Genomic DNA, 17,894 nt, shown 5'->3' with positions numbered 1-17,894 from the left:
TTCTTGTACACATTCCTTAAAAGCTGAAAAAAGTTTAACAGTTTCATCTCTGCTTGATAAAGTCTCACCAAATACAGCCTTATTGGACTCATTAAATCACCTAGGCAGTGTGATGGACAGCAGCATGATGTCATATGAGATAGCATGTAATAGGAGGGTTAAGTCGTCCTTGTGCTGAGCTAAATTGTATGTCGTCAAGTTCACTCATCAGATGGTAAAAATTATACCGAAAATCTCATATATGTAGGAGAAAATCCAATATTTCAAGAAAATGTCTCTGCTTAGGCCTGAGCTCTGAAGATTATTTGACACCCTTACATGAAAAAGAATTACGAAAAATGAAATCCAAATAGCACTTAAAGTGTAATTATCTGTGTTGAAAATGGTGTAGAAGGGGTTTTAGGAAGCAAACGATTGAGTTGGGACAAATTGAGGTTGGTGTTGAGTAAGACATAAAACCATCTTCTCACATTTCCACTGCAGTATGAAATGCCTTGAAAGATAGGTATGACTAAAGCAAACAAAGCAAGGTTTACAAAGTTACCCAGGTGGTCAGGGCAGGTAGGGGTGCCTCACCTCTCTGCCATTTCCACTCTGTTGCTTTTGAGCAGGTGGAACATCATCAATTGCGTAGACTTTAATCTCGAAAGGCTCATTTAGAGGACGTGGTACCGGACGCATGTCAGAGCGCCTTGGAGGTGGGTTTTGGGGTTTGCGGACTGGGGATGGGCCTTCTGGTGTACTGCCTTGGCTGTGGGTGGAGCCCCTTCGACGCTGTGAGCCTACATACAGCACATGGAAGCACAGCAACAAGGTATGAAAAATTCAGTTTATTTTTCTTGCTTTAATGTGGAAGGTTGGTACCACAGTCCATAAAAATGAATCAAGATTTGATAAAACTTTCTGAAACCTACCTGCAAGCATGGTGGAACCATATACATATAACCTATGTAGTGATGAAGGCTAGATGGATGCATTGATTAAAATAAAATACAATTTAAAAAAGAGAACATAGGATGTTTGGAGGTGGTGAAGGGAAGGGGGGGGGGGAAGGGGCTGGTTAGAAGAGTTGGGAAAAGGTGAGATGAAAAGAGATTTTACGAGGTTGAAACCATTGAAAGAATACACCTAGTTTAGTCATAAGTGTGAAGAGCTGCTCTTACACAAGCATAACTCATATAAAGAGGTTGTAATATAGTCATCATACTTGTCCAACCATTAAAGAAACGCGGTACCCCATACGTGTCTCAAGCCATTCAATGAAGCACAATGTTTTCGAATAATCTGAACAACAGACATGCTTACCGTTAATGCCACGGATGAAGTGGTGACATGATCACAAAATACAAAATATTACCTGAATTTTTTGAAATTCCAATTGGAAAACTATTTGAATTTCGTGTTATTGTATTCAGCAACTTAATGATGAGCAGCTGATCCTTTGTTCTTGATATTACCGCTGAATACCGGATATACACCATTTGTTGCAATACCTTTCCGATGGAAACAGTAAGCATGCCTCTGATACAAAGAAAGACAGTATTCAAAAATGATAATTTCAGGGTTGAATTGGCATGCAGGAAATGTTTATAGAAGAGACTGATATATTCATTCATAATTGACTGTAGGTTCAATATGATCCAAAAGAGAATGCATATAGGACATCTGGCTTTTTGCTCTTTAAAACAAATGCCCACCAGTTTAACACCATGCCTTTACAGTGCCTGACCTATCCTTGATAATACACAATTCAGATAAGTAAGGATTTGAACATAGGACACTGCACCGTTTGTGAAAACTTCACTGAATGAGCCAGCCATCCTCTCAACCTGACACAAATAATTCAGCATCAGATGAGTTCAGTGCAAGTGACATGTTTCGTGCATGTGTGCTGCACATAAAGCCATATTTACCAGTTACAACATCCCAGGAAAACTTCAAGGTGTTTCCTTGAAGTCACATTTGGTTCTTATTTAGACCTAGTCTGGCAGTATAAAGGTTTCGAGAAACACAGCGTGGTTCACGTCATGTTGGAAGCTATAAGTGAAACAGACCAGCATGGTGAATGTAAGCTGATCTCTCTGATGAAGTTGGATCACATAAAATTGTTTCTTCATGCTTCAAAATGAATTTCGACATTTGGATATTATGAAGGATGGTGTATAAATGGCAAAAACGGATAAGTATAGGAACCTAATGTTAGGCATATGATCTCTCAATTCACAGCTCTATTTGCATGAGTATGTCTTTTTCTCTTTCTCTTTTTTTATTATTCTGTTGCATGTGTTTGCAATTTGCGTATTTCTTTTAGAAGTTCCTTATTCCAATATCTGAAACAATTTTTCATTATGATGTGAAGAGCAATCCACATTTACATATTCACAGGGGTAGGTAATTAAACATGATAAGGGATTGCTTGGGGGAGGGGGGCATGTGTGGTCGGATTGAGGATTCAAAAGGGAAGGAGGTTGGTAGGATATATGAGCCAGGATAATGGGTGGAAATGTGACTGTGTGGTTATAGGAAATAGTTAGGTGGTCGTAGATGAAAAATGCTACCATTTTTGTTTGTGTCATACATTACTCTAAAGATGGTCACATAATCACGTGCATCTACCTGTAGTATCTGTATTACAATCAAGTAAAATGTTTTTTGACAGTATCTAAGGCCCAGAGCAGAGATGCCACACACACGCATCTCACACATATGGACATGTAGCCAAATACAAGAGACACAGCACAAGACTGTCAGACAAGACAAACACAGCCACTGCAATGGGAGGAAGTGCCATCACTTCCCAAGGCACTCTGGGTACCAGCAACCTCAAAACAATGGTGCTGTCTTTCTCAATGGGGCATTTCCTCAGGAAAAATTTCCTTCTCCAACCTTTGGGGATTGTCCATACGAAGGTAATAGTCATTTTGAATGTGAAGCACTGGAAAGGACTTGGAGTTTGGAGCAAAACAAATGGCAAACTTTAGTGGAGAGGAGTTTTCATGAGTGGAGACAACTTGAAACAAACAGTTTTGATTTTATTGGTGTGTTCACTAAAGTTGAGTAGCAAGAGAGGGAGGGGCTTTAACGTGTAATTGAAGTATATCTGGGTACCACATGACTGGAATTTGTCAGCATTATGGCAGTACTGGATAAAGATGGGTTGGTAAGACTATGGGGTCCTTTCGACAGAGCATTTCCCCATTCAGGCTTTTTGGAAAGCTGCGCCAGTCTGGCAGCAGATGGTTGCCAGACCATGTTTGCTCAGCTGCCATGAATGGTTTGTGTGGATTGCACAGATCTTAAGGCAAAACCGCTTTGGTGCCACAATAGTTTTGCCACTCTAATGTCGAATATGCCTTTGAAACCACAAACTGCACTCGGCTTCAATGCAATTTGTGTCAGAAAATTACAGCTCCACATATGTGTACATGCCAACTTGTGCATATATGTACAGACAGTGTGCAAAAATTGCTGGTATGTCACATAATGTATTAAATTGTTGTACAACTTAGCGACAGCATTATTTTAACGAGAAATCAAGCCATGTTTTTGATCTGTTTGAAGTATGAGTAAGTGTGTGTGTGTGTGTGTGTGTGTGTGTGTGTGTGTGTGTGTGTGTGTGTGTGTGTGTGTGTGTGTGTGTGTGTGTGTGTGTGTGTGTGTGTGTGTTATTTACTTATCTATGAATGATTATAACAGTACAATTAAGTGGAAGATTTATCTTTGCATAAATTTCTGTATAACTGGTCTGATAAAATTGATGAATAATGGAGGTGGAGGTTCAAATCTGCTGAAGATGGCAGTATTAATGTTTTTATATTCCTAACCTACTGAAAGCTGAGGTCGTATCAAGAGAATCGCCACCTTGTAATCAAATTATCAGTACATTCCAGCGGGTTTACTAATGAACTTTAAGCATAGGTAGCACTTTGATTCAGCCCACCTGACCTGGCTTGCAATAGCCATACTTTATGGTTCACTCTCAAATGTATTGTGGGAAAATTTGGTATAGTCATTAAAATGGCACCAATGAAGTATCTCTCAAATGAAGACAAAAATCGACAGGTTTTCACAAAATTATGTGACATATGCTTAAATATGCCCTTGACTTACCCAAAAGAACTCTTTTCTTCAAAGACTTGAGGCTGCGACAGGATTGCCCTCCTGAATTTTGTAAGTTCTCACTTAAAATTTCTTGTGAAATGGCAGACAAAATGGTGGCAGAAGCGGGATTTATGTTACCATCACCACTTTCTCGCTCAAGTCCAATTTCAAGCTCATTGCTGCTGCAGTTGCTACTCGTTATCATCGTGGTCGTTTCATTATTGATCACCGGTGAGAGGCCAGTGGAAGAAGCTGTAGTTGAGGATGTAGCCATTTTAGTCTGTCCAGAGCCACCTCGCTGGCAATAGAGTAGTAGTGCAGTGCGACCCATTGCTGGAGGAAGTTCACCACTCAGCACACTGCTGTTGTCGCTTCCATGTCCACTACTACGGCGTTGTGGCCGTCGAGGAGCTGTGACTTTGCTGTATGGTGATGGCAATGCTGGACCCAGCTTTTCATCTGCAAGCTGGACACCACTATCATTCCCACTGTCTGAATCACCATGTGTTATGCGTCCTCTCCCACTATTAATATTTCCGGAGCTTCCAGATTTGCTTGCCCCTGATAGCTCTGTAACCCGGCTATGTGAGGCTCGGCCTGCAATTTTTGCACCCTCCAGCGCAACACGACCAAGCTTCCCCCGCAAAGCTTGAACTGAGCGTGACAATGTGGCCGCCCTTAAGCCTCCAGAGCCACTAGAACCTCTTGTGGTGCCTGGGTGTGGCAGTGTTTTAGAGTTTGCAGATGAAGACATTGACAAGTTCATGGCTTTTCCTGCTGCTGCAGCACCGCAGTGACCTCGTGGCTTTACCAGTTGCATTCCTTTGTTGGACTCCACAAACTTGCCACTGCTTTCTGAAGCAGAAGAGTGCATGCTAAAATTACTCCCCTTTGAGGCTTGCCGTGTAGGTTTTCCTGCTGGGATGCCATTCATTCCTACAGAGGTTGAGGCCTCAGTCATGTATTTTTTGCTAGAAACCTTATCTGCCACATCATTCTTTGGCAAAAGACCTGGCTTTATCTCAACATGAGATACTGTATCTGATTTGCCATTGGATTGGTTAGAAATATTCCTGTCACAAGCTCGGTTAGGTAATAAACCACTGGACATTGCCGAAGTATTGACCCGATTTTTCTGGTCCAGACTGGACTTACGAACAGGTGGTGCCGGAGGAGTGCTGCTCCTCGGTCTAGAAAGCAGAAACACACCTGTACTTGAATGCAAAGCTCTCCGCCTGTCAATAGTGTTGGTTTGTAATGGGCATGGATATTCACTGATGTCTGAAGAAGCCTCTACACTCTTTACTCTCTCACCACCAGATTTCATTATGCAACTTGCTGCTCTCCGAGGGAGTGTGTTGGAACAACCAGTCAAGGCATTTTTACATGATTCTGGGTTATACAAAGAACCGACCTTGAGTAAAGCAGCTGTGGAGACCTCACAACCATCAACAATTCTCTGAACTGTTGCTGTCTGAAAACTGTCTCCCTCGTTCAGACCCATTTGGATTGCGGGTGCAATTTCATTTTTGCTTTTGGATTCAACTCTTTCTGTTCCACCTTGGTGATCATTTTTGGCACAAGATTCTCGCACAATCCAAGGGCTTTCCTCAGATTTTTGACCAGTAGTGCTGCTGTTGAGTTTACTTTTGGGATCTGAAGGAGTTGTTTTAGATTTGACATGAAGGTTATTCTGGCTTTGCAGGGAACCTGCTAATTTGAGTGCAATTTTAGGGTGGACAGAGATGGTTGTCTTAATGAAGGGGGGCAACGACACACTGCGAGTCTCAGCGACCATGCCTTTATCAGTCCTTTCTGTAATTTTATCCTGATCATCTATTTTTTTAGTTTGATTCTCTATGTTATTTGAGATGGTGAGCTGATTTCCAATTGAAGAAATATCTTTGAGATTTCCATAAACGACGAGTTTGTTGTTTCTGGTGTGAGAACAATCAATGCTGAAATGAGCCAAGTCTTCCTCAATATTTGCTTTTCTTATGTCGTCAGATTTTTCTCTGGCTTTTTTAACTGCATCAGAGCTGAGACCTGTCCAAATTATACCATTCAGCTCAATGTTCTGAACAGCCATTGTATCTGCAGTGCCTTTGAAACCAGAATGCTGATAAAACCCATTCTGGCTAGCAATTGAGACCTCTGGTGAAAAATTATCTTCAGACTTAGAGTCACGATTTGTGTGAATACTGAGATTTTCTCCCAAATCTTGATTGGTACTTTTCGTCATTGTTGTCCTAATGACAAAGCTGTCACACAACTGCTCACCTTCACTGCCATGGCTCCCTGTGTTGCTTGCCTCACTCAACCAAGAGCTGATAGAGGAACGGCGGCTATCACTAAAACCTTCACTGAGGTCAAAGGCTTCCTCGTGTACCAAAGGACTAGTAAAAGCAACAGGCACACCATGTATCACCTGAGACTCGGAGTTATTAGCTGGTGGACTACCCAGGGTATATGGATCAAAGTCAATGCTGACACTGTTGATGATGCTCATCGGACGAGAACCAGGGGCCACTGCTTGATTTGAGCAGTCACTGGTGAATCTCACAATGCTTATAGGACGTCTGCGGTTACCATTGTCATCACTAGAGCGGAGGCTACCACGTGAAAGTTCACGCACCAATGCAACTATTATCTCATCCTCCTTGTTTGTCTCCAAAGTTTGGCTTGTTACCTTTGAGAGACCATTTTCACTCCTAATGATAATTGGTTCAGAGTTCGCTTCAACCTGAAACTTTGGAGGAAGCCCTCTCTTGGCTATTCTTGGGCTCATGCCCACTGGAGATGTTCTTGTTTCCAAGAACCCAATATCAGTGTTGCTTTGCCTTTCTTCCTTTTCTGGTGGTGGTGGTGGTGGTGATGGTGGTGTAGGGATGGGAAGTTGTCTTTTGTATGCGAACTCCTTCACCTTCAATTCCATCACTGGTGGCAGAATACCTTTTTGGATTTCTTTATCTGACGGTGTGCTTCGCAAACCAGGAACCTCACCCCTTCTAATTACCATAGATTTTGTGGGACTAATGACTTCGTTGCCATTTATCATATCTGCAGAAATGTCCATTGCACTATCTGGTCTATCTACTCTTGAAACATTATCAGGCTTCTCTGTAATGGAAAATTCACTGAGAGTGTTCTCAGCTAATTTTTTCATTGTTTGAGAATATATCTCACAAGCTTGCCCATCTGGCTGCTCTTTGCTTACTGAATGTTCAGGACTAGTTGATTTGGCTAGAGAGACCTGAGGAGTGAAATTCTCTGGCTCCTCACTGCCATCAATGCATTCAAGTCGTTCCTGAAGCTCAGCAAAAGTGCTGCATTTGAAATAATCTCGGTCAGGAGGTCTCAGTAAAGGTTCCTGCTGATCTTGAGACCAGCAAGTTAAATCAGGAGAAGTTGGCGATGTTTCTGAACTCTCTTGGCTTAGGAGTGGAACTTGCTCCTCCACCAAAGAAGCTGCGGACGAAGATGATGCAGGTGAGACTGAGACAGCATCTGGAGGACCTTCATTATCAGTAAGATCCCCACTCTTGCCTATGTAGACGACTGTGTCACACGATTGTTCACTACTTGACGAACACTCAGCCTCATTGCCCAGTCGAGGTGCTAGCACTTCAGGCTCTGGACCTGCCAGACGTGACTGGAAGGGCCTCAACGAACTCGGTGGTCTACGATTTCGACTTTCTTCACACGAACTCTCTCCACCCGATGAACTTGATGCAGACTGAAAAGACAAAGAGGAGTTGGGAGTCATGGAAAATTTTTATAAATGCTCAGTTGATCAGGCTAACAAATAAAGCAAAATTTGTTTACAAAGGCCTATCAAGGAGTCAGGCTTGCATTAATGGCTTATATCACCTAACTTTTAAACACCTAGAGCATTAAAAAAAAATTTGGTTGCTTGAGAATATCCAAGATTACACATGGTCAATTAGTGGAAATAGTTCCCTATTTTGCACATTCATTCCTTAGTCCAATATTGTTTCATAAATGAGGAGGAGAAGCAGCATGGGGATTTATGAAAGTACCTGATGATTGATAACTAACCGATATTATAAGTGCTGAGCTGCCTTACATTTTGGATAGAGTTTAGAGTCCAATCAAATCAAATCAACATTTACCTCCACACCAAAGGTGGACGGAGGTTATGTTTTTGGGTCGCCGAAATAGGTGACCCTTATTGTCAGTAATTCTGTCTGTTTGTTTGGATGTTTGTTTGGATGTTTGTTCGTTTGTCATCAGCATAATTGGTAGTAAACGTGGGCGGATTTTGACCAAACTCGGGTGGTAGGTACATCTTATGACCTCGTGCTTTGGAAATTGTGATGGTTGCTAGGGACGCTTTGGTTCCCTCGCAACAACCGAAAAACCTTCAAAATCGGTACCGTTCACGCGAAATCAATTCCGAAAGCCATTATCCCACGTAGGGTTATGAAATTTGGCACGAATGATCGACAGGTGATGCTCTATCAAATATATTCCGGTTTTTGTGATATATGGAATACTTTACCCGCAGCGCCCCCTACAAATAGGGTATGCGCGAAAATTGGCAAAAATTGAAGGCCCCCTTGCGACCAGGTGATGCATCGATACGAATGAAACTTTGCAGGTTCATGGTACTCAATGAGTACTACAACTTTGCCTCAGGACATATTGACCGATTTCGCTTAGGTCAGGGGTCAAAGGTCAATTAGTGCAAAAATCGATAATATGCGAGAGCTGGAGGTGCCTTCGCACCAAATGCTACTCCTCGGGTTATGGTCGGATGGTCATGAAAATTCACACTAATCGTCTGGAATACATTGTGCACAAACGATCGAGCCGGATTTTCGATTTAGATCTTTGTTCACCCACAGCACCCCCTCGAACTTTGGGGATTTCCGATTTCAAACCGCATTTTCGGTACTTTTCATTCAAATGGATACCGAGTAGTTATCAGGAGATGGAACTGGATGAGATTTGATCTGCATAATCTTAAGGTGATTCCCTATCCACTATATGCCATCCATTTTGCTCTATATCTTATAGTTTCCATGCTCGGCGACCCATCGCCACCTACCGGCTTGTCACCCTTGTTTGTCTGTCTGTGACCAAGATATCTCAAAAAAGTTACGGACGGATTCGGCCGAAACTTGGTGGATAGGTTGGGTGTGTGACAAGGACGAATTGATGTGATTTGATTTTGGTGATGATCCGGATCATAATTTTTTTTTTCAAGTGATTCTTCACCATTGAGAGATGGGGCCAAAAACGATACAAAGCATAACATCTCAAAACATTATGGACGGATTCGGACGAAATTTTGTGGACAGGTTGGGAGTGTGACAAGGCCAAATTGATTAGATTTTGGTGAAGATCCAGATCCTGATCTGAATACCAAGTTTTAAAAAGTGATTCTTTATCATTGAGAGATTGGGCCAAAAATGATATCTAGCACGATATCTTAAAAAACTTTACGGACGGATATACATATACAGGGTGTCCACAATGAAATGAAACAACTTTGAAGCCTTATACGTTTTTATGCATAAATTTGAGAATGTTAAAAGTTGTAAAGTGACCACACCATATATCTAAGTTTCTGAGCTTGAAGTTTATTTTGTGTTTCAGAATGAATTATGATGACCTCACAAGAAAAGGCGAAATGTGCGTTCTGGATGGCCGAATTGAAGCCACCTACACTGGTGCAACGACGATTCCGTACGTCTGACAAGGAACCACCAACATGAAGAGACCTGTACGCATGGATGAAGAAACCTGAGGCGACAACCCAACTGGAAAACAACCCTGAGTACCTGAACCGGGTCATGTTCTCTGACAAAGCAACATTTCACACATCTGGGCGTGTTAATAAACACAATTGCCGCATCTGGGGAGCACAGGATCCACATGCAATCCATAAGGTCGAAAGAGACAGTCCAAAAGTTAACGTTTGGTATAGTCTTATGTGTAACAGGATTGTTGGCCCATTTTTCTTTGTGGAAAAATCTGTGACAGTCCCTGTATGCTTAGACATGCTTCAGCTGTTCGTGGCATCGCGGGTAGAGGACTGCCAACCGAACTTCATATTCTAGCAAGATGGGGCTCCTCCACACTGGTCCTGTGATGTTCGCTCCTTCCTTGATGCCTGGGTGCCAGACTGCTGTCTGGGAAGAGGTGGATCAATTCCCTGGCCACCGAGATGCCTGACCTTACCCCGCTCAATTATTTTCTGTGTGGTTATGTGAAGTGCAAAATGTATGACAAAAAGGTGCAAGACATTGTTCAACTGATAGAGCGCATCACAGCGGCAGTGGCCTTCATAACCCCTGAGATATTAGAAAATGTGTGGAGGGAATGTGAGCACCATTGTGACTTAGTTATGTTGCCATACGAATGGTGCACATGTTGAATGTTAACTGCAGCATACACTAATGTATCCGCGTGATATGTATCCACATACCAAATGAAACTCAAACATACTGACTGAGCTGTGTGAATATTCCTCGATTTGCATTACTCGATAAAATTTACAAAGCTTCGAAGTTGTTTCATTTCAATGTGGACACCCTGTATATCACGATATTTCAAAAAGTTGTGGACGGGTTATATCGAGACTTGGTGGATGAGTTGGGAAGGCGACAAGAACAAACCGATTCAATTTTGGTTAAGGTCCGGATCCAGATCGAGCCTATTAGTGGGATATAAAATGTAAACTGTTTAGCCTGGCGGAGGTATGTGCTCTGCTGAGTGCCATTCTTGTTATCTCCGCTAGCGAATGTGGAAGGAGGTTATGTTTTCACCCCTGTCTGTTTGTCGGTTTGTCTCTTTGTTACTTGCAAAATCGAAGCTTTTTCAACTATATTGGTCAGTCGATTTTGTTATTCTGTGTCTGTCTGTCTGTCTGTCTGTTTGTCTGTTTGTCAATTGCCGACAGGTCACAATTCTAAACTGATCATCATGAAACCTTATCAAGTTTTAGAGGGAGTCTCAACTGAGAAGCCTATTGATTTTGAGGTCAAAGGTCAAAGGTCATCTTGAAGTCACATTTCTAAAATCGTCATTTTTTCATCCAATTGACTTGAAAGGTAAACAGGATTTGCATTGTGCGTCACTGAATTGGAAAACAAACTATTGAGGTCAAAAGGTCAAAGGTCAACTGAAGGTCAAACCTCTAAAATGATCAATTTCAATCTGAAAAATAATCACTTTTTATCTGATTGACCGAAGCTTTGATTAAGATTGTCAATTTTAATCTTAAGGCATTGAACAATTTGATGTATCCATGGCAACCTGTGGAGAGGGGGTTGGATTTTGCAAGTATCCTGCCCTGCACGACATCTTTTTCTTATTTGTTTGTGTGCAGGATATCTCAAAAAGTTGTGGACATATTTGTATGAAATTTGGTAGGCAGGTTGGGTGTGCGACAAAGATGAGCTGATTCGATTTTGTTGAAGATCTGGATCCGGATGTGGATCCTATAATTTTATAAGTGATTCTTCACCATTGACAGATACGGCTAAACCGATATATAGCACAATATCTCAAAAAAGTTGCAGACAGATTCAAATGAAACTTGTTGGACAGATTGGGAGTTTGACAAGGAAAAATTGATTAAATTTTGGTGATGATGCGACTCCAGATTTGGATACGAGATTATTTAATTTTAAAAGTGATTCTTCACCATTGAGAGATGAGGCCAAAGACAATACATAGCATGACATTTCAAAAATTTATTGGGCCAGATATGTTCTACTGGATCAGCCATTGCGTGGCAGAGGTATGCGCTCTACTGAGTCCCCTTCTAGTTTTCTTAGATAATGCTTTTCTTTTATCACAAAACCTCAAAGCACTTACATCTTCGGGTGCTTTAAACACAGTTGCAGTCATGCTAAGGCAACCAAAGAGTTTTGTTTTGTGCCTTCTGCTGATTCATTAATCTTTCACATATTATTCTCGACAAGGTAGGCATGAAAAGAGATAGTGAATGGAAACAGTAAAATACCAATGTACCGGTATACAATCTTTGCGCATAACTTTGTAATGGCTTTCTGACATGGATGTAATGTACTCACCTTATATATGGTGATGACAACAAGTAATACAGTTATGAGGGAAATCTAAGCAATAAAATAATCCAGGCTTCAGCACATCATTTTTGTTTACAGGAATAAAATTGCCTATTTCATCCTAATGAAGGAATAAATATAATCATTACATAGTTGGCAACAAAAACAGGTCAATAAAGAAAGTATGCCAGCAGCATTAATTAAGTTTGATTAAAAACATTTTCACTCAAATACACTCCAATGGATGCATGCAATTGTAAAACAAAAGCGAACAATTATTTTCTCACCCTTTGAATCTTTATACAAGCAATGGAAACATCCATCATTCACCTGTTTTCCATCCAGTTAGTGGCATGCAAACCTCAACAATCTGTACGCCCCTTCAACTATCTGATATAACTCAGCAACTAAATAGAGGTATCGATATTGGTTTATACATTCACATTCCATTTTCAGATCATACTACTTGGAGAGCACATTCTCTGATATCATGCCAAAATTAACTTGCTACGCGCATTATATTGTTTCAATTGTGTAGTTCATGAGATGCAAGAAGACCTGCAAGTCTCATTTTGCCGTTTCAGACTTTTCTGAATGCTTCCAAGTATGTGGGGTTGATTGGGCAAAAGAGGGATTGTTGGGAGCGAGTTGTGGTGGGGGGAGGGAGGAGGGGGAAATTTTGTGGGAAAGAGGGAAGAAGCCCAAGAAGAGCTTGACTTGAAGAGCTTGCTTGACCCTCTCATACTTCTCAACCTTTTTCCCACATGTGAAATAAAAAATGCTGAAAGTTTTTGATGAAGTTTTGTTCACACTTTTTCCATCATTGATAATAACTGGTGATATTTTTAATTGATGTTGAGTTTGGTGTTGGACTCAAAGCAAGAGCTGCATCACAGAGCACACATTCTGAAAGCTCTCGATGGATCATATGGATGTACTTTTGCTATTCCACTTTTTTTTTCATTCAACTGATGACTTGCTTTGAAGATTATCTATGATAAGTTAGACAATACCAGTAAATAAATGCTATATAATATAACAAACACCACTGTAAAAAGCACAATTTGTTTCAGGCAGAAGTTGTATTTAAGTACTGTAGTACTGAAAAGAAGTACAACTTCCAGGTTATATAATAAAGTGAAAAATTGTCTTGCATAATACAAACCACCTTTTATCAACAACTAGCATGGATCGGCTCGCTGCGCTCACCTCTCCACACGTCGTTGCAGAGATCGACCTCACAGATTTGCTGTGTTGGTATGATTTACACCAATCATAATACAAACAAACATTTCTTTTTGACAAATTAATTTTGTTGTTGTTAAATTTATTTGGTCAAAATGTTGTTAAAGTCGAAGGGGTCTTAAGGGTCTTAGGGGTCTTCATGATCTTTTTGGACTTTTGCCTCCACGGGGTATTTTGGGTCTTCAGTAACTTTTGGGTCTTGTAGGTCTTTTAGGTCTTCGGGATATTTGGGGTCTTCAGGGTATTGTGGATCTTCTGGGGTCTTTTGGGTCTTCGGAATGTTCGGTGTCTTTTGGATCTTTCAGAGTCTTCACGGTCTTTTTGGTCTTTGAGGTGTTCAGAGTCTTTGTGGGTCTTCGGTGACTTTTGGGTCCTCATGGACTTTTGGGTCTTCAGGGTCTTTTGTGTCTTTGGGGACTTTTGGATCTCTGGGGACTTTTGGGTCTTCAGGATCTTTTGGGTCTTTTGGGTATTTGGGGTCGAAAGGTACATTCCAATAGTACGTAAATAATAGACACATAGTCACATGGACAGATAGATGGACGGAAGGAAGGAAGGAAGGACGGACTCACGCCGAGACCGAGCTCTTTTTACATATGTGGTTGCTGTAGTTCGTATTGTAAGTTGTTCAGACCGGTGTTTTGCTCTACTCAAAATTACCATGTGGCTTTCATTTACTCTTCATCTCATGACCATCAAGAAGTACTCTGTGCCTAAAGAAACTCAACAAATCTAAAAGAACCCTCTGACTCCGTTGCCTTTTATTTGACCCTTCCACTGATTTCTTGGAAGGCATACAAAGGAATTCTTGTTGGAACAAAACCAAGATGTGTCTTTGGAAAAATTATCTGCCTAATTGTGTGCCATGGGTGTTTTTTTTAGGAGGTGTTGAAGCAGTCTTCTGGCCAGACCTTTACTGGGTTGTTGGCCACTGGTTCACCAGTTGGAGCCAGATTTGGAATTTAAACCCATAGCCATTGATCTATATGCGTGAATGCAGAGCACTGAAATCCATTTATGGCATGTACGTAAAATTGGTATCTTCTATATTTTTAGACTGATTAGTGAAAAGCCAATATTAGTAAAAAGCTCACAAATGTAAAGGCTACACGTTCACTTTCCTTAAATCAATCACATATGGTTAGCAAACATATAACAAGACATGAAACCGAGCAGATCTGTGAGCATGAATGGAGGTATGCGCAACCTCAAACTGTACGTCCACTGAAAATGTGGTGATCCTGATCTACTGTAATGGATTCTCCAGCCTTGTCTAACAGTTCAATTGACAAATAGCTTCGTCAGAAGCACAAGGGATCACCATTCACTGCAAGCTATAAACAGCACATTGTACCTAAAGGCCAAAATGCCCTTTGAGATGTCTGGTCTTTCGCTACCATCTCCTTTCGATTCCTTCTCCGTGTATAGTTGCGAGTCAGGAAGGAGTAATGTGATTTTGATGACACAATTCGATCATATTCAACAAAATGATGAGTGCAATTAGAAAGAGGTTAAGCTGGGTGTAGTAACCTCTGCCTCAACAATTTTGAACAAGGAAGAAGTCCGATGTACTCTTCGTCTCGTTTATTAACTGGGGCTGTTCGAACACGAGCTCATTTTCAGTCCGACCACGGCGACCTGCTTCGTGATGATAATATGGTTATAGGTTTCTCCTTCCACAAACATGAAGTGCTTACAGCAGCGATCACGGCCTTGAACGGAGTGAAAGTCTGGCACGGATCTCGAACTGTGATGCGTCAACCAGAAAGAAAGAGAGAAATGTTTGAGAGAGCTGTAAGCTACTTGGCCTGTCATGATGAACATCCCCAGAGCGTTGCTGCTGACTTGTGCATTTTGCATTGCTAATGTGCACAGCATCGTTAAATAGGAAGCATCTTGCAATTAGTAATTTCTGGCCAAATTTTTTTTTTTTTAATCCGCCATATGTTGCAATTTCATTTGAATTAAATAAACTAGAAATTGCATTAGCAGCACCTGCAGGTTTTTACTGTTTCACCGGAGTATAAAACAATCCCAATCTAAACACACAATATTCCTAAAGGAAATACGTATGTACGAAGGGTGGTGACATGATTGAACCATTTGGGTGGTAACATCGAGATCGGTAACACCATTTCCTTAAATGGTTATTGAAAGTAAAATTGGTCAGCCCTTACATGTTTGAACTAATTGAGATTAGGGGTTTGGCTGTGATGATGCCACATGTGGCCAGAGATTACGTAAAGTTACCATAGGTGGGACTGATTATATCAGCGGTTAGTCAACGAGCCACGTATCGTTTTCTCTGAAGGTTACCAATGCTCTGGTAGAGCATGGTGGACCTATACTTTTAATTCAAAGGCTACTAATGGGAATTACAATCTATGTGGATTCATGGCCATGAATAACTACTCAGGGTTAAGACCATGATGGACTGAGATACTATGCAGCCTGCACTATTGTTTTTAAGCCTGCAACTAAATCCACCAATCGATCGGTGTAATCCACAGCGCACACCTGTTTTGCTGCCAATGTCAACCTGTCACCACTTGATAGACTAAACAGCTTAAATTGGTAATTGCCTCGTCCGTTTTTGAACGACATCCGCACGAGGGTGTTGAAATGAAATACTGTTACGAATCTGGAAGCCATTTGCACACAAACAGACAGCAGTCCCTAAGCTAAGTTATTACAATAAGTACGTGCATAGTTAGATTCCTCCCTATATCTAAAGGGAATTACATGTGTGCGCTGCAAAGTTTCTTTCTAGTTAGATTTTTGCAATACCCAACGCCAACAAATCAATCCTTCACTTCTTCGCACCACCGACGCCATTGCCCACGTGCGTTAGAGCACGGACGTGGGCGGAGGTTTCCTCACTTCAGAACACCGACTCTGCCCAGGAAAGGCAGGGTTTTCTCCCTGTCCAATCAGAGGGGGACAGATATCACCCCACGAAACCCTGTCCAATCAGGGCAAAGATTACCCCAGAGGACGATCACCCCCCCCACCCCCGCCCGGGACAGGGATAAGAATTGCCGGGCTTCCCTTAGTGTTCGCTGGAGTTGGGTTGGAATTGTCGGAGCAGAAAGGGGTCGCCATTGCTCTTGGTGTGCCTTGTTGGTGGTCGTCGTTGCCATGTCTCAAGCTGGTCCTCTGACTATTCCACAGCCGTCGACTTCCATCTCTCATTTTGTCGAGCAATAATCTGGAGTCCGAGCCGGGAATCTCTGCTGGCCCTCTGTGAGGAGCGACCCTGGCCCCCGCCTGGACCTCGCTATACCGTGTCTGGGCTCGCCGACAACCCTGAGTTTCACACCTGCAGTCACTAGCCAAACCGCACGAGGAGGCCAGGTACGGACCAAACTCTGACCTCCAGCCTGTCCATCCCCTTGGCTGCGAGGGTCGAAATAAAGATAACGCGGGTCCATTTTCTTTTGGTGTGTGTGTGTCTGTGGTGGCGCTGTCCTATAAGTAGAAATTGTATGTGTTGATTGCTCATTATACATTTTCCTGCATATTCGTGATTAAGTATACTCTGTGTCTTCCTTCCAGATTATTGTAAATAAACCCGTTAAATGTTCCAGTTCGTTGCCTGTCGTTTCTGTCATCGACCCAGTACGGTGCGGGCTTGAGAAATAGTAAGGTCGTTTGTGCCATAAATTGTTATTTGGACCCGCGCGGCTTTGGTAATTCCCACTCGGTTACGCCGGAACCGAATCGGTAACAACAACTCGGTTCGGCCAAAGTCGGCCGAGGGCGTGGCTTCCCCGGGAGTTAGACGGCGTGGGTACTTAGGTAAATTGGAATTAGACAATTAACCCCACCCCACGCAGTCAAAATATTGGCATCCATGGTCCACTAAGGGACTCATGACCTTTGGATTTATCCGAAGGTTACGACCTTCAATTCCGGTGTTCAGTGGGAGATGGCCTGACTGCTCCATCTTGCGGTCGTCCTTGCCACCAAACCCAGCACCACAACAAAATTGGTGTCAGGAGCGCGATTCGGACCCCTCCGCCTCCAAAGAGAAATTCACGGGACACGGATCAGGGGTGTGCGGAGCAACCCCCCCACCTGGGCTCGCCGACGACCCCGAGTTTCACACCTGCAGTTGCGGGCCAAACTGCATGAGGCGGTCAGGTACCGACCAAACTCTGACCTCCAGCCTGTCAATCCCCTTGGCTGCGAGGGTCGAAATAAAGATAATCCGGGTCCATTTTCTTTTGGTGTGTGTGTGTGTGTCTGTGGCGGCGCCGTCCTACAAGTAGAAATTGTATAAGTGTTGATTGCTCATTGTACATTTTCCTGCATATTCGTGATTAAGTCTGCTCTGTGTCTCCATTCCCGATTATTGTAAATAAACCCGTTAAATGTTCCAGTTCGTTGCCTGTCGTTTCTATCATCGACCCAGCACGGTGCGGGCTTGAGAAATAGTAAGGCCGCTTGTGCCATAAATTGTTATTTGGACCGGCGCGGCTTTGCTAA

At 42.3% G+C, this 17,894-nt stretch overlaps 1 protein-coding gene across 1 annotated transcript in view; it reads right to left on the bottom strand.

The window, feature by feature from the left end:
• LOC147032202 (kinesin-like protein KIF26B) overlaps nt 1–17,894 on the bottom strand; it is a 244,239-nt gene that overhangs the window by 30,522 nt on the left and 195,823 nt on the right. Inside the window, exons 10-11 of the mRNA XM_085850516.1 lie at nt 4,111–7,837; nt 577–782 (exon numbers count right to left, since the gene is read on the bottom strand). Coding sequence (XP_085706642.1) covers nt 577–782; nt 4,111–7,837 — 3,933 coding nt within the window. The remainder of the gene's footprint in view (nt 1–576; nt 783–4,110; nt 7,838–17,894) is intronic.

The sequence above is a fragment of the Eptatretus burgeri genome, chromosome 2 (assembly GCF_056783735.1).
Source record: "Eptatretus burgeri isolate ZD-2024b chromosome 2, Ebu_testis_v1, whole genome shotgun sequence".
Lineage (NCBI taxonomy): Eukaryota > Metazoa > Chordata > Myxini > Myxiniformes > Myxinidae > Eptatretus > Eptatretus burgeri.
Note: the sequence above shows the minus strand (reverse complement) of the source record. Positions and strands in the feature narration are given on the sequence as shown.